General features: G+C 40.3%; 1 protein-coding gene across 4 annotated transcripts in view; it reads left to right on the forward strand.

The window, feature by feature from the left end:
* ST7 (suppression of tumorigenicity 7) overlaps window positions 1–24,850 on the forward strand; it is a 136,199-nt gene that overhangs the window by 65,323 nt on the left and 46,026 nt on the right. For 3 of the 4 annotated variants that reach the window (XM_063155318.1, XM_063155320.1, XM_063155319.1), the window contains exons 2-4: window positions 11,201–11,283; window positions 20,330–20,489; window positions 24,241–24,295. In XM_063155318.1, coding sequence (XP_063011388.1) covers window positions 11,201–11,283; window positions 20,330–20,489; window positions 24,241–24,295 — 298 coding nt within the window. Of the gene's footprint in view, window positions 1–3,912; window positions 3,950–11,200; window positions 11,284–20,329; window positions 20,490–24,240; window positions 24,296–24,850 lie in introns of those variants that run through there. The other variant, XM_063155321.1, reaches the window with a different exon arrangement.

Raw genomic sequence — 24,850 nt, forward strand, 5'->3', positions numbered from 1 at the left:
TCCAAGCTGGATCTAAGTGTGGGAGCTTCCAAATACAGCTTTGAATTTTCAAATTAGAGGTGATGCAGTATGTGAGTGGGGCAAGAACAGGGATGGGAACACAGGTTACATTGAGTTCTGTGCAGGTGTTCTTCTCACACAAATTTCGCATCTACCAAGGGTGCCATATTTGGCCAATTTAGTCCTGCATTTTTCCCTTGTCCCTCCATGGTGGTTGGCTTTAGAGGAAGAGAAACCTGACAGTAGCTGCCAGGTAACTCACAGTGCTGGGGTTAGTGTGTGGAAGGGGTGGGGATGGTGTTTCTGAGCAGCCTGACTGCTGCCTCACGTAGAGTACCAGTTTGAGTCCTGCGGGCAAGTCCTGTTCCACCCCTCCTCTGGTCCCTCCTACCTGCGTGAGGAGAATCACCTCTGAAAAAATTCAGTGATTTTAAACAGAAGAATGGAAAATTAAAGAAGACACTTTTGGACAGAATGCTATTTCAGTTATTTTCAGCCAAGTCAGCCACGGTCATGTTTGGAATTAAAGCCATCAAATATTCAATAGGAAAAATAATGGGTGTCTTGCACTGCTTTTTCTCATGAGATTTCATCAAAGACTAAACTAAATAATATCATTATTGTTAATGATAATGAGTTAGACTAAGTGGCATTTAATTTGTCTTCCCATGAAACAAAGCAAACTTTAAAACTATGGACAGTCCATTTTTGTCTCGCAGGCACACAGGACTGTGACAGTGTTCACAGGGGTTCTTGGACGAGGAAAGAGACAAGAATGTTGACTCTATGTCAACTTTATGATATATATATTACATTATAACTAACTAAAAAGAATAGAAGGAAATGTTTCTTCAGAAAGCTAACTAAGAATAGAATAGAATGAATAACAAGGATCTGTAGCTCAGACAGAGAGTCTAAGCTAACTAGTCTGTGGTTGACCATTAATTGTAAACATTCAAGACGGACCAGTCAAAAATCTACCTGATGCATTCCACAGCAGCAGATAACCATTGTTTACATTTTGTTTCTGAAGCTCAGCTTCTCAGAAGAGAAAAAATCCCAAAAGAAGATTTTTAGTGAAAAGATGTCTGCGACACAGGACCTTTAGGGGAAATGGCACTGGAGAGAGACTCTCTGCCTATGGGGGATGGGGAGGACCACCCCAGCCACAGGATGATAATTTTTAAAAAGTATAACTTCATGCTGTTTGCCCATTAGTCTGTGTGAGAGTGGTGCTCCCTCAATTTCCACTGCGTCATTTGCTTTGCATTTGGTTGGAAATTCTTAATCTGGAGCTCATTCTACTGCAAATCTTTATTATGCAAAATTCCCCCCTGACGTTTGTCTCCTCATCAGTCAGGTCCTGAATGCAGATTGCAGTTCTGTCTGCAGAGTTACTCAAGAGCCTTTTCCATTTTAATAAGTCTTGGATATCCCAAGAGACTGGTTGACAATGGAGATTATACAGTACTTGTCAAACCTGCTGCTGTGCTTTCTTTGAAATACCCCAAAATGGAGGCAAAGAGGTAAAAGTTTTCTACTTGTCTTGTCTTCTTTTTCTTTTGGTACAATTACTGTGTGAATCACACAATGTTAAGAATATTTTGAAGGGGAAAGCTGATTATTAGGTGCATAGCAAGAATGAATCATACTTGCTGGAAAAATCATTTTCCCCTTATTTTTGTGCCACATTACCCATGTCATCAATTACTGGAAAAATATAAATCCCTCCCTGATACAGAAATTTATCATAGGTTGAAATTTCTTATGGGAGAAAACGGCATGAACACCTTAGTGATTTTGTAAGTAGGTGAGTTTTCAATGACAGGATAATGATATCAGCTATTACAGATCTCCAGGGAATTGTAATGATGCTGCTGGCTCTAGTTATAAATGTTTTCTAGTCACCTCTATTCCAAGAAGCACCTTGCAACTTCTTGTATGTAAAGAGATCAGCATCTTAGGGACTCTCAAAATCGATTTACTGTATAGAGTCAGGCTGCCAAGGTTTAGGACAGAAATGTGTGAAATAGAGTATTTCTCCAGAATTTTTTAAAAATATTTTTTTAAAAAAAGGTTTCGTCAGTGTACAAATTTCAGCCCAGTTTTCTGATTTTTTTTTTCCATTGCTGAGACAATTTTGTTTGTTGCACAAATCATGGGTGCTCCTGTCTTTTTGTATGCCAAGGAATGCAACGCACAAGCAAAGATGAAAAGTGTAGCTGCTCATATCTGTTGGTTTACTGCTCCTGTCAAATCCTGCCTGGAACAGAAGGAGGCACAAAAGGAGGCTGCAGGGCAGCTGAGGATGCTTTGTTCATGTGTCTCTTTTGTCTTAGCAGGGCAGTACCTCTTCTGAGAGAGGTTCCTGGATAATGGGAACCCATGAGATATTTTCTCCTTTGTGGCATGCTGGTGAAAACGCTTTGCATGATTTGTCTCTCTAGACCAGATTTAGCCTTTGTTATCTCTGGCATTGGAATTAATCACTGTGACAAACTTTTAGTTTAGGGTATTCTTTACACAGCTAATGAACCAACATCAAAAAGATTTAATGGTGCAGTTACCTCCCTGAGTGCTGCATGAAAGAAGAGGGCAAAACTCAACCTATTCCATTGAGAAAGCTGTACTGATCTGGTACTTGAAACAAAAGCCCTTAATTTTCTTAAATGACTCTAGATAATTGGGTTTAGTAATTGGCTTTTGTTTTAATACAGCTTTGAAAGGCTAAACCACATAAATCTGTGTAATGCCTCAATAATCAGCAGTTAAGGTAGCAGGTGTGTTTAACTTTGCAAAGAGTGCCAGTCCAAACTGGATAAAGATCTGTCAATTCAGTTAGATGATGTTAACAGGAATCTTGAAATAGAGATTTCTTTGAACACTTTGGGGTGCAGAATGAAAAATAAGGTATTTTGTTACAGTGTTTAAGTACATTTTGGCAATTAAATACATTATTAATGATTTTTGGTAGAATCCAATCGCTGTGCACCCCAAACTGAAGACCTAAAAGACTTTAAAACATCTACCTGATAAACTGTGCAACAGCCATACTCTTGCCCTACTCTTGTTTTCTCTTACAAATGTGTATCCAGGAGAAGGTAGATGGTGATCCTCTGCAGTCACCTGACAGACCTCTTGGGAATCCATCCTCATTTGGTTGTTGCATCACATCGGGATTTCCTTTGATTTGTGTTGGGGAATTCGGTGATACCATGCTGGTATGTGTGTGATTAGAAAAAACCACAACCTAACTGTGAAGGTGCTCTCTGCAGTGTCTGGACTGGTTCTGCCTACAAAGACATCCATCACAAATCTGAGAGCACTTCCTCATGCAGTGCAATACTGAACTAAAAATTTGACAAGGATTCATGATTCTTGAAGCTAAATCTGCAGGGGAGATGTGTATAATGACAGTGTTTCAAATCAATTTACAAGCAAGCTGATTTTAGAAGAATTACAGCTGAAAGTGTTGCAAGAGAATTTGACTGACAACCAAGCAACAACATGACTTTATACATCCACATCTCTAAAAGTCCAAGTATTAATATCTGTACTTAACACGTCATTGCTCATCCTTGATGCCTTATTCTTATTTGACCCAGTCTTCCCTTTTCACTTGTACATTATTAATATCACTAGGCTGCTTTTAGCATTAGGACACCGTGATGGTCATAAAGAAATGCACAGTTCAGTCCCTGGTAGCTGAGGGTTGCAAGGGAAGTGGTTTCTCCCTTGTTTTCTTTAAATGGAAATGCTGTGGGGATTTTGTTGGTTTGGGGGGAGGGGAGGGGATGGGTGGGTTTTTTTAGAAGGGTTTCTGCTGCCAACTATTAGCAAATCTTGGTGTTCATGCAGCATGCTCTGCAATTAACAGAAGCTGTGTAATTAACTCATGTCGCCGTGGCATTGTGAAAGCAAGAGCAAATGTCCCTATCCCTTTGCAGGGGTAAGTATGTGACAGAAAATTTGCATTATAAAAGTGACATGCATTTGGGAAAGTTGATCTTTTCTTCATATTTTTACTCTCCCCAAATCTGCAAGGTAGGGAGCTCATGACCTCAGACAAATGGAATAGCAAAATGCTGTGCTTGGACATAGTGATACTAAGCTGGCTTTAAACTCCAAGACAGAATGTTTTCCTTGGGGTGGGTATAGTTATGGTGCATTTTCAGCCTGTGTGTCTAACCTCTCTGTTCCTGAGGCATAGTGTAGCTGTTGACCACAGCAGGACATTCTGGGAAAATATAGCTGGAAATGGGAACCTTTAGTAGCACCTTTTGTTCAGGGTTTAATAGTTTGTGAGAAGAGGCTTGGGGGTGTATTTGGTAGCAAGGAATAACTTCTGAATACCATCCCTTCCCAAATGACCAAAGCTGTGTTTGTTGGCAGTCTTATTTCTCCCAGTGAAAAGGTACTTCTGACATGCAAAGCATCTCTGCTAAAGTAAAAATAGCCTTTGTTTGCATTCATGTTGCCTGTGTAGTTTCTTGTGTCTTTTTTTACTTTTGCCATTCTTGCCTCTATCATCTTTTTTCTATGCATGATAATTTTTACTGCCATTCTATTTTCTAATTTTCTTTTAGCTCATCTCTGTATTTTACTTGTCTACCTCTAACCTGGTTTTCTTTTTCCTTTCCCAAGTCACAACAGGGTCTTTAGTGCGTTTTTGTCTCACAGATCTGGTTTCCTTGATGCACCTGTATGCCCTTCTGCCCTCAGCTCTGTGTTGGTTCTTATCTCTTATCAGTTACATTTCCCTGTATACTATTCACAGTGAGGATAAGCAAACTTACTGTAACAGGCTGAATGGCTAATGCACTCTGAAGGATGTAGGGTTTTTGTCTAAGTCCCAAAAGCTCCACAGCCAGCACAGACTAATTCCTGCTAGGAAGTGAGACAATGGTTTTGATCGATCAAATAACTTCTGAAATCATAATATGAATATAGACTTGGTGTTGAAAAGCAAGCCAGCACAGCTCATTGTGTCACTTTGGCCTTCAGATACTTAACATGTTGGCATGTTGGGAAGAATGATTAAATAGAATTTGTTTGCAATCCTCAGGCAGCAATTTTTTTGGGAAAAGATGGACTGAATTTAGTAAGATTTGTTTCAGTTTTCTGTGCTGGATATAATTTGCTTAGTGGGCAATTGAGTCGCAAAGTGGAAAGAATGTTAGTTACCATTTTCAAAACTCTTTATTTTTCAGTTATAAGTAAATGAACCTGAAAGTTTTTGACACATAACTGGTCCTGTGTTTACTACCATCTGCTCTTTCTTCTCTTCGGGTTGTTCTTTGTGGCGGAAAGCCTCTCCCATCATACCCAATTTTACTCCAGAAGCCTGTCCCTACTCCCTTTCCCTTTTTATTGTGTCACTCTATTGAAAAGGAAAACCTGCATTTAAGATGTGGAAACATGGAAGAGAGAGTGTGGTGGTCTTCTGTCCAGAAAGCTTTATTTCACTAATTTGAAATATCTGTATGGGCAGAACTTTGATTATGCACAACTGTGTAGTTGATCAGAGCTGAAGTAAACAGGAGGCTTCTGGAGCATCACCACCTTGTCTCACCTGGGCTCTGATCCAGTGGGAACTGAGAGCTACAGACTCCTGGCCATCAGCACAGGCTCCAGGCATCTAAATGTGACTCTCATTCAGCCTTTAGGATGGGACTGGGTGGTTGAACAGAGTGAGTGGCCATCTGGATTTCCTTGTGCACAGATAAGACACCAGCTGTTTGTGCCTGGAATGGCCACATGTTTGTTTAGGGGTGAGAAATTTTTTTCAAATTTTTGGAAATTTTTGAAAACAGATTGAGACAAAAGCCTTAGGATGCTGCATAGCGTCTGCAACAAGTAAATGGAAAATCTCTGCAGCATTCTGAAACTTTTGAATGCTTGCTTCTTCTTTGGTAATTCCTTTAAGAAGTCTGAAGAAGTTAAAAAAATCTTGGTCACTTTCCAGGGAAAATCCTGGTAATTGGTAAAAGTGCTTTTCTTTCTCTGAGACAATACTCTGTGCTAGCTTTAAATCTGATGGGATTTGTATTTACATTTAGCTGGAGACCATCACAGTAATTCAGCCTGACCCTAGTGTGTTTTCCCCAAAACTAGGCAACATTCTTATGAGGGAGGGGTTGAGAGTTCAGAAAGTTTATGTACAAACAGTTCAATTAAAGTCAAGAGTATGTAATGTTTCATACTCAGAGAGGGAAAGTTTATACACTTAGTAAAAGAAGTTTATTGAACTTAATTTTGCCCTCTTTTCTGACAGTTTGGTAGATTTCTTCATTCTGCTGCTACAACTTTGAACTGGGGAGCTTCATTAATTGAAGCAGAGGCCTCTGTGAAACAAGCCAGTCACTGCCTTATCTTCTGTACCATGTTGGAGCAGCAGCCTGAATGGATGGTTGCAGTGAAAAGAAATAAATTGCTGTGTCACAGGTCTCCAGTGTAGCTTTCTTAGCTTTTTGCCTGTTGAAGGGATTTGGGGCTCTTGACACTGGTGTTAAAAGAGAGAAAAAGCATCAGTCTGCTTACCAAGCAAATATTATGGAATGCAGAAGAGAAAATACAGCAGAATTTCTTAGTGACTAAAGTATTATAGCCATACTATACCCAGTTATAATTATTTATTTATTTAATTCATATTTTATTTATTTATGCATAACATATTTTTTCATTTAACAAGGTTATTGAGATATCTATCATTTTACCTGCATTTTGAGATAACAAAGATTGCCATAAATGATACCATCCTGTCTTTGCTTGATCTGTTGGTGTATATGATTTATGTTACATTGCTATTAAATTTTTATTTGGACCTTACTGTACACTTCTATCACCTCACATTCAGAAGTAGGTAATGGGGCTGTCATTTCAGTAGATCTGCATGTGGGAATAGTTGGTAGTTTGCAGTGCTCCCTCCCCTAGTGACCTTCTAATGTAAATAACTGATGTAGCAGTTAATAGGATACTTTTAGCAGTTCAATCCCAGTATTTTCTACTGTGGTTCCTCACATGCTTGAATTCTAAATGCCTCAAGACCTTGAAGAAATTTATAAAGCAATAGTGGTCATTATCATCTTGAGTGATACATTTTACATGTTTCATGGATTTTGTTACTTGAAAAATACCTGGATATTCCTCTTGTGTTTGGTCCCAAGTTCAGAATGAATCACAAGTATTGGAAATGAATAATATATATAACAGGAATGAAATGGCATCTGCTTTCAAAAACATTTCAGTCACCTATTTAGATTAGTCTCAACTGGGAATGTTAGATATAAATGTTAGATTTTGTAACTTGTTTGCTGTGAATTGAATAGGATGTAAATTCATCTCTGTGAGCATGCACAGTTAATGATGAAATAATAGTCCTTCCCTAGGTACTGTACAGAAGGATGAAATTACTTAACTGTGTAACTTAGGCACTTCTGAAAATGTAAATATGCCTTATTCTGGATGTCTCAGGTATTATTAAAATGAAAGCAGTAAAGAGAAGGGAAGAAAGAGGGGATGGAAGGCCAGAAGCCTCTCATAAATATGTTTGGCTTTTTTAGACAGAATTTATAGATCATGCTGATTTTCTTTTAAAAAATACAAAACAAGCTGTACTAACACACCTAAAATAGATCATTCACTGTCAAAAGCCTGTGCAAATAATTGGGATTTGACAGTAATTTCAAACAAGTTGCCATTGTACGAACATCAGGCAAGTTTCTTTGTCTAGACACTAATTTCCTGCCCTTTTTAAGTCCTACCAGGTTACAGACAAGAGATGATGTTGTGAACTGAATAGCTGCAACATCTTCCCTTTGTGAACAGAAGTAATTAGGGATACACTGAAATTCAGAAGAAATGACATACAGTACTACCTTTTGCTGATGCTTCTACCTGGCTTCTTTATTCTGCAGTCATCTGCTATTGACTTCAGCTAACATTTCTCAGAAATCTCTCTGCTCCTCAATCCTGCTGCATCATCAAATTGAAATACAGAAATAAAACACTCTTATCCAAATTTAGGCAGATGGACAGGTAGCATTATCTAATTGCTCTACTTTACTGCAACAAACTCAGGAGTCCTGATTCCACTGGTAGATGGAGATGTTGGATATAATAGTGATTTCTTCAGTGTCAGAATGCTGATTGTAAAGAAATGCTCCCTTTTGGATAATGATATATAAATCACAATGCAAAAGTGGATTGATTTTTACTCTTGAGATTAATTATTATGAAATAGGCCTTGATGTAGTTTCCACTGAAACAATGACTGAATTCTCATTGACTTCAGAATAAAATAGTTGGACCACACATGCTTAGTTTTACTGTTTTGGAAATATGTTTCTTATTAGAAAGTATTTCCTTTTGTTAATAATATTTATGGAGACAAAGGAACTGGGAGAGTAGCTAATAATTGGCTAAAGGTGATACTTTTCATAATGAAGTAGAAGATTCTTATATTTAATATTAGAGTGGGAAAAAGAATGGCCAAACGATTAGAGAGATATAGCCCAGATAAGCAGCTCTGGTCATTGAGTGCATGTGTATCATATCTACTGAGTTATTTCAGTTATCTGGGATTCTGGCCATAAAATCTAAAAGCATCCAGCATCATATCTGTTTACCTTGCCAGTTCCTGTGACTAAGCTGTAAAAGTGAAGAATTGCAGCAGCTTATAGTAAGGAGGATAAGGGAGCACCAGTATAAGTGCAGGCAAAGAAGAAAGCAGTAATGCTTGTGGAAATTACAGATAAATAAGATCCAATCTCCATTCACATGTGAGAGTTTCTCTGTAAACCAGTATACATTGCTTGTAAAAGAGTGCTGACAGAGGAAAGCTAATAGCATTTCCTATGAGCCTTATTCAGTCTACACCACTTACGAGCTCCATACAGCTAATTTGTTGAGAGGGCTCTTCCAAGTGGGGATCTCTTTCCCAAAACAATTTTTATGGATGTGAGTCAGTAATAATATTTAAAGCAGAGACTGTATCCTTATTCAATGGATATGCTCATGTGGAATCTTCACGGTAGACTTAGATGGCTTACAACTTAGGAAATCAAATTACTTCCAGGGTAATTGGAAATTTTAATAGAAAAAATTCCAGCATTCCATAAGCTGTGAAGCTGTGGTGGTGGTGGGAGCGTGGAAGAGAAAGCTCCCCTGTAAAGTCTCTTGCTGCCTGGCTTTTCATGTTATGGTGGCACTGCAGTAGCATTATGTTACAAGGTAGAACACAGGCATCTATATCCCATCACAGCATATTCTCTCTCAGGCATATCCTGACCTAAGCAAAGGAAGTCATTTCACTGGCAGTCTGAAATTTCGCCAGTGACACAGTTTGGGTATGTCTCTGGCTTACATTTGCATTCCAACATGAGGAATGTTTCTTCTAAAAGACTGGGGGTAGTTGGTGAAGCCAAACCTATATTTCACTCTCTCTATTCCTCTTCCTACTCTTAGTAGGTGCTGTGGCCGAAGAAAGCAGGGACTACTATTTCAAAGTCTGCTTTTATTAGACAGGAACTGAAAGGAGGGGAGGGGAGGGGAAAGGATTAAAACAGTGTAGCTGTGTTGCACACAGCAGTTTAGAGGATGTGATGCTGATTTACACTAGCTGAGAATCTGGCATCCAGTGCATTTGGGAAAGAAAATGTACAATGGCATTAAAACCCACCAGATCTATTCTTTACTATATCAGCTTGGTGCTTTAATGCCACTCCAGAGGACCAGGAAAGGACAGTTCCATTTTAACATTTTACAGCTTCTTCAAGGAAAAGAAACAACACAGAAAATAAGCAGCCAGAACTCAAACAAAGCAGCTGAATTGCAGGGCTTTAATTACTCTTAGTGATGCATTTCTGGAAAACGGGTTTTTTTTACTGGTCATGGAAATTTAATCATATATTTGATGGTTTGTATTCTGCTTTTGTTGTCTCCTCTTCATTTTTTTGGCTTCATATTATTTAATTTCTGCTAGTGTTATTTCTGAAGAGAACAGAATGAACTGAGGGCCTCACACCTACATATCCAGGTCTTTTATCAATGTTTTTTAATGACTAGTACTCTGCTACAAGCCTTCTAAATTTAAAATTGTCAGTTCCCTCCCCAGTCCTGGATGCATGTACATATACAAATCTATATATACATCTGTATATACATAAATGTATATATATGAGAAATTCTTTGGCACTGGTTAAGGATGAGACCAATAGGGTTGTTTACAGAAGGCGTTCTAACCCTTTATGGGTTTAATAAGGAATGTTTTCATTTGTAGAAGATGGAAGTGATGGAAAGCTGTGTTTTCTTTAAACATCTAGAATTTAGTAGAACTCCAGTTCTCTCTAGTAGCTTCTGTAGAGTCATCAAAAAACTAGAATATTTTATTCTCTTAAGGCCAGCCTTAGGCATTTTCAGTGAGGGATGAGCATGACTACTTGGTGATTTTCTCAGCAGCTTTCAAGATGGGATATGAGTAGAAAAGCCCTTTGGATTTCCAGAAACCCAATAGATGGAATTGCTCATCTGACTTCACTTCTGCCCTAGATTTCAGATAATTTGGACAACTATCATGATTTTCACCCCTTACTAAAAAAGCTAGTTAGGTCTTTTTCTATCATTTATTCACTGTTGTCATACCGAGTAGTTCACCAACTTTGGAGCAGTAGAACAAATTAGGAAAATGCCATTATTTTCTACTTTGTAAGTGAGGAACCAAGGTAGTGAGAAGTAAAAAGCTTAAAAAAGATCTTCATCAAGATCTACAGGATGTTGAGACAGTGTCGAATGCAGGACATTGAGATATGCAGGGTTGAACTGCTGAAAATACTGGGATTGAACTTCCAGGATTTCTAACTGCAGTGAATTAGCAAAGGCATTTTATAAAATGTTTTCCATATATCATGGGGAATCCTAAACTCTGTGTCAGTGGAGCACTGACTGAAGTCCCAGACATGTGTGCAACTGTTTTCCGATGCCTTGTGATTGACTTTGTTGTGAAAACAAAATTGTGCACGTGGCAGTCTATTGCTCTGCTTTATCACATGTAAGGCAGATGGAACAGGATATTAACTGTTATTTTAACTGTCTTTTTTATCAAAGCTAAGGTAATAATTTACCTGCAGGTGGGAGGAGGAAGCGACACATGGAGGGGATGTCCTGCTCTTGTACTCACGATTTCCTCTCTTTTCCTTTGCAGTGAGTATGTTCTTGAACACATTAACTCCCAAGTTCTATGTTGCCCTGACAGGCACATCCTCATTAATCTCAGGACTTATTTTGGTAAGTACTACATCTATTAATATCAGATTAATAATTTTTTTTTATATCCAGAATTGTATTTCAGGCTTCATGCAGATTAATAGGTATCTTTTTTGCTTCTGTAAATTTACAGTTCTGCAGCATATAAACTTTGTCTTTATTTGTATGTCTCTTTCTGTGGGAATGAAAACGAAAAAAAAAGTGTTTCAGTGCTGTATCTTTGAAGATAAAAAAAGTCTTGAAGAACAATGTGACTCACTAACAACCCTACAGTAATTCTTAATGAGTGTTTGCAAATTAAGTGCTTTCCTTGACAAGTACCACTGAAATGAAAAAGGCCAATAAAAGAAGAGGAGGAAAGGTACCAACTATCTCAGTGTAGCATGGTCCTTTCTGAAAGATACAGCAGGACTTACTAGAGAAACACCAGTTCTGGTGCCGGGATTCCAAGGGATAATTATTTCAGATCTTCACTTCTAGAATCTTTCCCAGTACATAGCTGCCTATTTGCTTAAATGTCAGTATTTTTAAACCATTTAAAAACCCTCCTCCTATATGTAATTCTTGAGGGCTTCTTTATGCAAATTGATGCAGTGGAGTGAATCATAATACCATCACAATGCAGGAGTCCAAAGCAGAGCATTTTCTCTGAATTTTATTAATATCTTCATAGAAACAAATGGAGATTAAAAATATAGGAATTAACATGGTGTACATATGTGTATGTGCTCTCTTTTTGTTTCCTCAGTGGTGAGAGCTGGCTTACTGCTTACACAAATGAATAGTATAGCATAACACAGAACAGATCAGAATGATCCTCTAGTCCAGCTGCCTGATGACTTCAGGCCTGACCAAAAGTTAAAACATGTTATTGGGGCATTCTGCAAATACCTCCTAAGCACTGACAGGCTTGGGGCATCCACCACCTCTCAAGGAATCCTGTGTTTGACCACTTTCTCAGTGAAGATATTCTTCCTAATGTTCAGTGTTATCCTCCCATCACAGCTTTGAACCATTCCCATGAGACCTGTCTCTAGATGGCCAGAAGAAGTGATCAGCCCCTCCCTCTCCCCTTCCACTCCTCAGGGAATGGTTGCCTTTGTTTCAGTCTTGTTTGTTCAAGTTATACACTTTTAAAATCTGCTGGATACAAGCTGTAGACACTCACCACACCAAACTAGGCATGTAACTGGGGGACCAGTGAGACCAAGTGTCAGCTATTGTAGTGATAAGTGGAAAGAGGAGTGAGAGAGAAACATGGCTAGAGGCTGGTTCACATCACCCCAGATCTACTAATCTCAGAGAAACCTGAAAGCAGCTAGGATCCTAAAAGAACACTATCAGTTTGGTTTGGGAAATCTGCACCTCTCACTTCCACATTGCCTGTAGCCAATGTAGATAAACAAATGGCATCCTTGACTGCTTAATGCCTGTGAGACTCTCATCACTTAGATGACTTCAGGTAAAGCAGCAGGTGCACTGCTGCTGTGCCTTGCTCTGAGTTTCCTCATAGTGAAAGGCAATTACCTAATGTTTGCACCTTGGGCATTCATCAGTCTTGTATGGATTGAGCCCCAAAGCACTCAGCAGAGCTCCAGAGAGATCAACAGAACTTTCAGAGTAGGAGCAAGAGCCAGACCTGTAAGACTTGGATTCAGTTCAGCAGAACTCACTCCAATGCACAGGAGGAAAATAATGTTAGATGCAGCATTGTCACTCAGAAAGAAGAAAATGCTGGGCACCAGCAAGATGAGAGGGCTTGAGAGACATAACATGAGTTTCACAGACACAGTTCTGTATTTGTTGCTACAGGGCGAAGAGAGCAGGAGGAGGTGGCAAGACAAAGACAGTTTATTTTTTGCCCTACTGAATTACATTACAGAATCAAACAGGCATAAAAACTTTGAAGAGTGACTAATTTATGTGGAACTAAATTCATCATTGTGAATGTAGGTACATTTTATACTGTACTCATAAAGGCAATTTCTGAGGAATGAGCTCAGCAGGCAACTTGTGAGCAAGAAATTTTTAATTGCTGTATTTTGATGGGAAGTACAAGAAGGAAGTGGCAAGAAGTACTCAAGACTATGATATGGAGGAAGGGCAAAAGGACACCAATAGAATAATTTCGCAGAGAAATCAGATTGAGCCTTAATCAAAAGAAGCCACTTAGTATTACATGCGAAAGTCCATTATGAACAAGTTGAAGAAACAGTAAGGTGATGGAGGTGTAGACACAGAAATCAGACTGAAAGCCTTTTTTGTTTGTTTGTTTTTTGTATCTTGAGTACTGCTATCAGTTATTTGCTGTTCATATGGCACCTTCCTAAATGTGAAAAACATATATAGGCCAGACAGGTAACAGCCAGGAACCCTGGATTGTGGGGACTGCTGTCAGTGGTAAGACAAACGTGTTTTCTGTAGATTTGATAATGGCAAAAGAACGAAGCAGATGTGGTCACCGAAAGAAGAAACTGCAAGTAGACCAGATCACATATAGAAAAGGCAACTGATTAAGTTCTAGTGAGGTAGTGCTAGCTTGTCATTAGCCCAAGTGTGCTTCAGATTAAATATTTCCTAATCTTGCTGTTTACCAGTGGCCCAGTTTTACGTGCTGTTTACCATGATCAGTAACATGGTGATTTGCCCACAACGCCACACACTTATATCAGACTACACAGCATCATCAGTTCTAAAGGATTCTTAGTCCTGTTAATGGTATAAAGTGAAGTTCTTATATAAAATAAAAATTGTCTTGTCAAAGCTACATCACTGGGGTACTTCTTAGGCTAGATTTACTATTATTGCTTGGAATTTTCCACCATATGGGCTGGCAGATTTCATTCTATTATCAGTTGGCTCCAGTTCCTAATCAGAAGGAGAAATCACAGCATCACAGGTTATGAAACAATGGAAAATTCCATCATTTCAGAAGTGTGGTAACTGATGGGAAAGTGATTGCTTTTCCTAACTCGTGTTTGGGTCATGAAACAATGACTGCAAAGTTCAGCTTTGGGCAATTGAATATACTACATTACTCCTTTGCAAAACACAACAGTTCTCTCTTATTTTGTCTCATACTTTGTTTTAATTCTTTAGGTAAAATTCTGGCCTCACTGCAGGCAGTGTGACTTAATTGAAGCAAGGATTTCAGACCTTTTTTCTTATAAGTCAGAACTGTGCAGAAAATACTTTTTTATCTCAGGCATTTTCCTTAACAATTACTTGACTACAGCACGTAGTTAAAAATTAACAATTTGGCATATATTTACTTCATCCACCTGCTGTTGGAAACATCAAAAATAAGAAGATTTAGTCCACAGTTGCATTAGAAGTACTGTATTGGAAACTTGGTTCCATCACAGTTACTTTTGCTCTAGTAAAATACAGTGTGCTGTCTCTCAGAATACAATGAACTGCATTGTATTCAATGTCTGGGAGGCTGAGGTTTTCCACAGGTAGGGTAATAAAACTGTCACAAAACACACCTGACATCCAGTAAATGCTGTGAACTAGAACTATGCAAATGCCACTGAGATTTCTAAATAAAGCCACATATTTAACATACAGTTATCACCAAAGCTGCTCAGCAAGCATGTGAGGCACTTGCAAAGAGACTGATAGAGTCTCAGTTCTAACAAAGCACAGGTAGAAGCGAATCTCAGGCTTAAATCTACACAAGAATTCCTCATTATTCTATTTCCAGGCTTGGGAGAGTAGTAAGTGGCTTCTGCTACACAATGAAAAACATTCTGCAATGAACAAATACCAGGTCTTTCAGATGCAAGAATTAGAAAGCCAGCCTGCAGAGGTAGAGCATGACTAGACACTGCCTAGCAGTGGGCAGCAAGGCTGTTTGCTGCTACCCAAGTACGTAGCACGCTGTCAGAGTCACAGCCTTTTGTAGCCAATGGAGCCAGTACAGGAAGTCTGAGGGAGAACCTGAGTAACACAGGACTTACTTTCTGTAGATACTAATTGTTTCACTACCTTTGTGTAGTCTGGTGCAGAGAGCCAGAAAGGTGGCTGAGTTCTGGGTGCTGCCACAGGCTCTGGGAAGGTCTGACAGTTGTGCAGGGACAGTCTTCAAGGTAGCCATTCAAAGTTTCTGCGCTGCTCAGAGAAGACTCAAGGTCAGGAAGGGCAGAATCATTGTAAGGAGTTCCTAAGAAACTGGAAACGCTTGCCAAGGAGCAGATGAGAGAGGAAGGGTCTATTGGAAGGCAGGCTGTAACCCAGTCCGCAGACAAGAAAATGCTGTCATAACTAGGTGGGGTCTACACAGTGTTGAGAGAAGTAACACACTTAATCCAGGCAATATGTTATTTTCTTTTGAGTTTCTGTATTTCCAGAGGTGGATCAAGTAAATAGCTATTAATTCTGAATACGCTGCCCACTAGCTCTGCATGTATATTCTCCTGCTAACTCTTTGAGGTAAGACAAATGGAGGTTCAGTAAGCAGGAGCAGTCTAAGAGGATGCTGAGTGGGTGTATTTAATTTAGAAGGAAAGGGGATGCTTATCCTTCAAGGCTGTCATCAAGGACACTCAGCATGGTCAGAAGCATGGAGGATCAGGAGTCACTGGCTACCCCTAGCAGCTGAATAAAACAGACCAGCAGCTTGCTTTGTTGGAAGGCAAGTAGCATTGTATAGTCACATTCATATGGGTAAAGACTCTTGCTTCCAAAACATGGATGACCTTTTCCATAGTGTCTACTGGAAACAGCCCCTGGGCTGTAATACACCTGGAACATTTGCAGTCATTGCCTGGGAGAGTTGACACAGGCCAGGTAGTGTGCCAGCAAACAAACAGCATGGATTATTTGAGCCAAGCCTGTGTTGTGGTCCCTTTTATTTATAAAATAGCCTTAACCATGGAACCAAGTCTTGCCAGCACTATGCTGTTCCTCCAGAGAGTAAGTTTCCTTTAAATCCATTAGATTGGTTAAAGAGTACTCCAAATCTACCCATCTGAGACCTGAAAGTCCCATTACAAGACTGAAAGAGAAATCTGAGCTGTGGAAGATGCTGGCAAATGAAATCCTTTAGTGCTTCTGTTGAAGACTCCATACACGTACACCAGGAGGGGATGACAGAGTGTTTGCTCTAGGAGAGGATGCCTGTCTCAGATATGAGAAGCAGAAAAGCATAATTCAAATCATGGACAGACATTGCTCCTTGGTCCAGTGAAAACCACCACCAAAACCATCCCTTGTGAATTGATGCATATATAATGGAATATCTGTTCTGAAAAACGGTGCAGGAAGATCAGATCTGATAGCCAAGTGATGTGGAATAGATTTGTTGCTACAGAGCTAAATAAAATTATCTGGGATTGTTTGTATGTGAGAGCAGAGATATGAAAGAGGATGACTATAACATTTTCATTGCACAAGGGAAGAGAAGAGCATTAAGAAGACAACATTTCCAAAATCAAATACTCTCACATTAAGCAATACCTATACCAGATTAAAAAAATAAAAATTCTATATTACACTTAATGCACAAAGCTGGAAATGTTCAGAACAGGGTTGTAACTTGGCCCTTGGGAACATTATGCTCCCAAAAATCCCTTGAGAGTTTGGAGATGTTTGACCCTGTTTCAGTTTGAAAGCACAGGCACCAGCTAGAAAGACCCCCAGGCAGTTTGCCACTTCTGTGAAGGGGAGATCTCTGAAGATGAGCTCCTGTCCCACTGTATGTATATGACAGAAATGAGGTGGCTTTTTCTTTCAGAGGTGGTGCAGGAACTACCCTTCTGATAAATTTCCTCTCTACTCCAGATCTCTGTCAGTGAGTAATTAATCCTTATAGTAATTTATTCTATCAGATGATCTCTCATCTGCTGAACTGTCAAAAGATTGACCTGTTGACTTCACATGGCTTTCAAACTAGATGATGCAGTTAGAAGTCAAATTTGATTTACAGAAATCAGGTTTCAAACCAGATGATGCTAAGATGCAGAAATTCTCTAAAAATAATTTATTGTTTTGACTTAAGTACCAAATTACAGATTTTACCTCTTCATACACGCTGAACAAATCACTCCAAGCAAAGGCTTGTGATGATGATGATGATGATTTATGGCTTTAATTTCTAAGAGATGGTATGGATTGATATCTGGCTGATGTTTCCTAGCATTGGATTGACTCAACATAGCAAATATTTTTCAAAGCTGCCCTAAATAATTTATGAGCTTTAATGCCATTTTAAAAAATAATTAATGTATTTTTAAGTCTAAGGAGGCAGACTTGCAGCTGTGTCACATGTTTGAGCAAGTTTCTGCCACTCAGTTGAACTGTGGCAGAGACCACATTTATGTATATTTACTTTCTTTGTGATTGTCCCCTCAGTTTCATTGAAATTCAGTGTGACAGCTTCCCAGCTGGTATACATTTGTGCAGGACAAGTGGGCTCAAGTGTGCTTTTGTGCTGCTCACTCCCTCTCTGGGTTTACTGACCTCATCTAAAAGCTGATCATGACTAACCTAATGAGCGGGAATTTATTAGCACATTTTGCAAAACCTTTTTTATTTCCTCTCTTAGAGGAACAAAGCTTGTTAGATATGGTCTGAGTTTTGCACAGCCAGTCTGGCAGCTGTACCTGAGTCCTTGACTTAGGCTATAGTGAAATTCTTCCTGAGTGTCCCTTGCCTCAGTGCAGGACTATAATCCTTCATTCCTAGCACACTCTCCCTCTGAGGCTTTGGACAGGTAGAACTGTGGCTTTTGTGCCTTGCTTTGTTCCAAGGTTTTCAAAGACAGAACAGAACAGAAACATGTTCACAGCAGATCTATGACTGTGTCTTATGCTGTAGCCTTTCTCTTACAGTCAGCCACATGCTTATGGTGCTCTCTTAAATCATAAAACATAAACTTTAACCCCTTTGAAGAGTGTGGTGTGCCTAAGAGCATGAGAACAGCTAAAAGCAAAGCTGACACACCTGTGCCAGTTCCCTGTCCACCATCTCCAGCATTCAGAGGCAGTGATGCATGCCAGGGGAAGGCTATCAGCAGTGTGGAACAAGTGTTCAGTGACACTGCATCAGCATTCTGTCCTTGGCACTTGGCATTCCCACCTGGCTGCTGCTGCGGGCACATGCCAGTGGAACCAGTGACAAATGCACCTCAGACTCTGTGTGAGGAGGAACTGTCCAGGTTGTGTGGGTTTCTGGTGACTGGGGTGGGAAAGAGTTCACAAAGATCTGAATATGTTAATGCTCTGGTTTCTCTGTGACCATCTGTTTATCTTCTCAAACGCTATGTGTTCACATAGTCCTTCTGTCTTCTTTCCATCAGACTGCTCCACTCTTTCTTGTTGATGTCTCCCAGAAATGCCATTAGATTATTTTGGGAAGTGATCTCCAGAGCTGCCGCACAATCTCGTGTGAACTCATCTCAAGTAGCCACCCTTGAGACGAGTTCACATATTCACACATTCATTCCCTTTCACTCCTGTGCAGATAGAGTCCTTCCATATGAATCCTCTAGATGCTTTAACAACACCTTTAAATCCAGGGGAAGCCTCAGTGCAGAATGTATTGGGAGCATCTTTTGGAGAGAAACATTTTCCCTCTATGTCAGAAATTTTATCTCCCGCTTCTTTAAAAAAGGGGTTGGGGTAAAAATTATGTCTTGTCTACAGACAATCCAATCTCATGGACACAGAAGTCATTTCAACTATATAAAGACGTCAAGAGAACTTAAAAATAAAAAAAAAAAAAAAAAAATTGAAGAAGGAAGTATGTGAAGCCTGGCCTGAACTTTTCTGGAGCAGGCAGACCCCAAAGAGACCTTCCAGAGCCTGCTATTGACTGACCCACCAAAACCTGCCCAACAGCACACTGATGGTGACAAAGATGTGAACACAATCCTTTCTCTTATTGTTGCCTGTGCCTAGTAGGAAGAGATTTTATCAAAGCTCTCAGGACTGATGTAACACATGGAGATACTGAGGAAAATGGAAGGGCAGAAACTGTTTGTTCCCAATTTTTAGTGCAATCGGTATTGCAAAATCCTGCCAAATTTCTCAAAACTCCTTAGATTTGCTTTTGTTTCTTGTGCTATGTAAATGTTTGGGTGATGATTCAAGTGCAACTTCACTATTCATTATAAGTATGTGTTTCTTTACAATTTTTACAGTCTAAACCTTTTCCATATTTTTATGAATTATTCTTCATTTTCAGGTTTATGTGGTTTCCTGAAATACGTGTTTTCTTACTGAGTAATATATTTTTTGGTGAAAATACCACAGATACATGTTTATATGTATAATTTCAGTTACAAGACTGTGAAATTATTTCCCAAATAGCGTTCTGTAAATAATATTTTTTTCTGATTTGCTAGCTCAACTAAATGCCTGAAAATAAAATTAATTCGGACTCAGCCCAAGTCAGCCAAACAAAATAAAACACAGTTCAGCTAAGGGGTGGAAAATCCTAAAAGGAATAGGATTCAGCTGCCTAGAGTTTATTTGGCATTTTTAACTTTTTAAAATTAAGCTAATTGGAAATGAAACTCATTTTAAATTAAACTCTGTGGAAGCATGTACTGGGGAAACAAGCAAGCCTGCCTGGCCTGCAGAGGGAGTTGAGGCAAGGCGAGGCAGGCTCACCCCTGGCTGCAGCATCCATCCTATCGGCGGGGCTGCCATCGGGCCCAGTGGGGGCTTGCGGGGAGAGCTGTATTATAGACGTAAATTTAAAGAAAGAGGCCTAACAGCTGAAATAATTTGAGGTTTAGAGGTTATTGGATTAAAAAAAAAAGAGCAACCCAAAAAAAAAACCCAAAAAAAAACCAACCAAAAAACATTGCGTTGACATGATTTGAGATTTTCCTCCTAAACTTGGGTCAGATTTAACTTCTCCGTGTGCTCGGGCAGGGAGGCCGCGGGGAGGAGGCCGGGGGGCGGCCGGGGCTGCGTCCTCGCCTGTCGGGCTGAGGCGCAGCGCTGAGGGGAGGAGCGGGCGGAGGAGCGGGCTGGAATCGGGGCTCGGGGCGGGCGGGGGAGCGGGCTGCAGTCGGGGCGGAGGCCGGCGGCCCTGACGGCGTGTGTGTGCCTTGCAGATCTTCGAGTGGTGGTACTTCCGCAAGTACGGCACCTCCTTCATCGAGCAGGTCTCGGTGAGCCACCTGCGCCCCCTGCTGGGCGGGGTGGACAACAGCGCGCCCAGCGCCGCCAGCGCCGCGGGCGGGGACGCGGACTCGAACCGCCAGAGCGTCTCAGGTGAGCGGCGCCGGCCCGGCCCGGGCTCCGGCTGCCCGGGGAAATGGCACTGCTGCCTCCTCGGTAGCCGCTGATTGCATCCTTCCGAACTCACGGAAGGGTGTTGTGGTGTTCAGGCTGCCTGGTTAATGCATGTGTTTTCTCCGTGTTGTGAAACCCGTGCGAAATAGCCCGTGCTCATTCTGCAGTGTCCTTTGTCCAGTGGAGGGGCTGCAAAGATGATTAAGGGGATGGAGCATCTCTTACGGGGAAAGGCTGAGGGAGCTGGGCCTGTTCATCCTGGAGAAGAGACAATGAGGGGAGACCTCATCCACGTCGGTGTGAGGAGAGGGTGTCAAAGGGATGGAGCTCGGTGGTGCCGAGCTGTAGGACAAAAGGCAGTGGGCAGAAGCTGGTGCAAGGAGAGTTCCACCTGAATATAGGGAAGAACTTCTGTATTGTGCAGGTGACCAAGCACTGGAACAGGTTGCCCAGAGAGGCTGTGGAATCTCCTTCCCTGGAGATATTCTAGCACCATTTGAATGCAATCCTGTGCCATGTTGAGGTCAGCCACTTTGGTGCCTTCCAACTCAACCAGTTATCTGATTCTGTTACTCTAAAGGCTGTATTTTTAGTGAAATCATTTAAAGTAATAGCAAAGTCGTTTAAAAAAACAGACAAAGAAGTTATAAATGTTCATCTGGTTTTGCATCACTTTTTTATAAATAAAAAATAAAAACTTATTTTTGTAAGTAGTATGGAAACAACATTTGGATTTCACCTTAGTAAGTGGAAGCATGGTGGCTTTTAACAGCTTAAGGGCTTGTTATGTTTCTGAGTCTGCTACAGATTTACTGTGTGACTTTGGACAAGTCCTAACATAGTCAGGGTTTTTTAAAAGGCCCCCAGTTTAGGAGGCATGCTTTCAGGCATCTGTGGCCTGAGTTTTGCAAGCTTCCAGACATTCACATCCCCTACAAGTTTCAGTGCAAGGAGTGAAGGCTCTGACCCTAAGTCATTCAGGCCTGAGGCACTTGGAGTCAGGTGCCTGGGCGATGGTCCCAGCCTGCCTAAAATGAATCAGCCCCTCAAGCACTGAAATTTGTGGACTGAAGGAGCCACAGAGGAACCTGTCTCCCTAATTGAGTAACTTAGTTGTCTGGGGATTGAAAAATTAGCCCATGAGTGATGAAAATGCTGGTATGCTATTGCTTCTGGCTGAGTGGGAGGTACTCACTGTTAATGTCAGCGCAGGAGCATCTGGGTTTGTGCTCCTCATCTGTAAAATGAAGCTTATCTGTCTCTGTCATAGCTTGGCTTACAGGCCATGATCTTATGGATGTGCCCTTAGATTCAACCAGAATTTTATTACATTTATTTCATCTGCAGGCTTTTAGAATATATCAGAATTTACAAGTGAAGAAAAGGGAATGAAAAGAAAAATCACTTATGGAGAAAACATTGTTCCGCAGTTGAGCTCCCTATGTCTGTACCTGGCAAATTGTATCTCTGCTTCTCAGTGTGCATGAAAACAGGCAAACAAGAATTATCTCTGAACTTACATGTTAAATAACAGAGGTAGCTTCACAAAACCTTGTTATTTACTGAGCAAGTCTACTTAAGGAAGCCTCCATGTAGCACAGCAAATTCAGCTGATGGCATTCTCATCTGAAGAGAGGCTGTGAATAGCAGCAGTGCATGGTCCAGGATATTAAATTTGGGTGAACTGGCAGAAAGCTTGGATGGCTTGGAACCACCTGTGTGCACTCATCATTGGGCTCAGTCACACTTCAGCAGCTCAAAATAACTCCTGTCATTTTAAAGCAAAGGCACCGTATTTTAACTAATGAGGTTCACACAAACAACTTGAATTTTCTGATACAAATAAATAGTCAAGGTGTCTTTGCTTTCAGTGCACTGACACTGAGCTGGGACTCTCAGTGTCTCTGGACAGCATGTCTGTATGGATTTATTTTAGCCTGTTATTTTATGTAGCCTGTTATTTGTGCCTTCAGGTGGCAATAAAAGGCCTTCTTTACTTCCCTTTCTTGTTGCTCAGTTTAAGCTTTCCCTGCTAAGTGCCAGAATACTTCATGCTTTGGATGAAGTGTAACCACTTGAATTCAAATAAGATGAACAAAAAGTGTCATTGCAATCAGATAGTTGTTACCCAATCTCACTGGTTGCAAACAGACCGGGTCAAGATACCTGGAACTGAGAAGTCTGATGTTGATTTGATATTTATAATGGTTTGAAAGTCATATTATATAAAAACTGTGGGGTTGAAGCTTGTCAAACAGCCATACTCTGGCTGCACAGCAGAGCACAGCAGAATGTCACTCAAGCACTTGTGCTGAGTAAACCAGTGGAACTTTCTAATATTAGCTGCCTGCTGAATGGTTACTTCAAATGCACTCTTCCCTACAGTCTGCCTGCTCCTGTGTCTGCTCCATGCACTTGCTGGGTAGGCAGCAAACTGAGGGCCCACCTCCTATTCCACTTGACTGGTTTCTGTGTTGCTGAGGGTCTCCTTCTGTTATTGTGAATAACTGATGCAAAACGCTTACTGTCCGTGCCTCTGTAGCCCCACACTCAGATGTAGGAGCTGTGTCCTTGAGAAGAGAGGAGGACTTGACTTGCTGTTCAGTACTTCTTCTCCTAACAGAACAGGCATAGAGGGAACAGACATATTGTTACCATAAGGATACTCTTCTGATTCAATATTCTACCAGAAAACTGTTGGTTTGATCTCTTCAGAAATCATGTCAGAAAAATTCATAGGGAGAAATATGCTGGTTATCATTTTTAGTAGAAAGCACCTAGTGAAATGCTGGAGGGCCAGTGCTGCTGGTGAGTTTCTGCAGAGCCCCAAGTGAAGGCTCATCCAGTAGCAGCCCTGAGGTGGAGTGACATCCTGCCTCTCAATGAGCCCTTGTGCAAATTGTGGGGTTTAGTCTGGTCTCACCCTCACTGGAGTGAATTGTCTTTGTTGAAAGTTAAGAGAACGAATCTGGTGTTAAATTAAAGGTAAAACCAGAATCAAGACATCACTGTTTCAGAGACTGTACAGCTTGATTATATTTTTTCAATTTTTGCTTTAAATTGCATTGTTGATTTCCATATCTCTTACTTCTTGTAGTGTGAAAAATTCATGATTTTTCCCACAAGGGAAATTTATAAAATGTTTCTAATATTCTGAAACCTTTGGAATGCAATCAACTTTTCTCTGCCAATCAATTTCAGCATCTGCTTCTATCTTAAGTAAGATCAGCAGATGTTTCCATGGATTTTTACTTCACAAACTAAGGAGGAATTAAATTTGGCAACTGTAGCTGAGATTCACAGTGATTTACAGCATTAACTGGACAGTGATGTTTTTCTGGAGAAATAACAAGTCCATAGGGACTGGGTTAATTGCTGTTTTTTCAGTGCAATAACTCAGTGTGATCCCTCTTCAGTTCTGCATTACGGTAAATGTGAGTCCTGGAACTAATCAGTATTATCTTTTCATGTGGCATTTGGGGCTTTGTTAGTGGTTATTTGTCTGGAATGATTGCATTTGTTGACACTAATTTATAATTAAATTATTATTTAAGAAAGGAAGAGCAGTCTGATTACCTTCATCTTGGTGCTCTTGATGGGTTTTTGCATTTGCACCTATAAAAAAAGCCATTTGATAAGGCTCATTGTATGGTAACTGATGTTTTTTATAAACCTCAAGTGCCATTGTAATTTGGGAGAGATTAATTATGTGTGTGTCTGCTTCTTACAGAGTGCAAAGTCTGGCGAAATCCCTTAAATCTGTTCAGAGGAGCTGAATATAATCGGTAGGTGCTACAAAATTGCAGTTTTCAGGCATAGTCCTGCCTTAAGGAGCTTAACTGTACTTTTCCATTAATCTAACTTAAGAGATGAAAAAACAAAATCAACTGTAGAAAAATGCACTTATGTCAGGTTTTTCTGTAATGCATAAAATGTTCCTGAATTAAAAGGAATTGAAATTCATGGTGATGCACTTTCTTTTTTCTCTAATATTTGCTATTTCTCTAATTTTTGGCAACCTTATAAAAAAGGATGGAGTAACCTAAGTGTGTTGTGCCTGGTGCTAATGCAGCATTTCTGTTCAAATCCATTCTAGCAAAAAATCTAATGAATTCCATATAGGTTTCGTTGAGTCCTAATTTTTGAATATATGTGTTACCAAGTTCCAGTACTTTTCAGCATCCTCATTAGCTTAGGCTCAGCTGCCATTGCTCCATCCCAGTATGGTGAAATGCAATGTATATTGGTTAGAAGATTGGCCAGGTGAACTTACTTGGCTATGCCTATCTCAGAGGTCTGGGATTCTTTTCTGGATTTGTTTTGCCAATGTGACCTCATTA

This window comes from Melospiza melodia, chromosome 4 (genome assembly GCF_035770615.1).
Source record: "Melospiza melodia melodia isolate bMelMel2 chromosome 4, bMelMel2.pri, whole genome shotgun sequence".
Lineage (NCBI taxonomy): Eukaryota > Metazoa > Chordata > Aves > Passeriformes > Passerellidae > Melospiza > Melospiza melodia.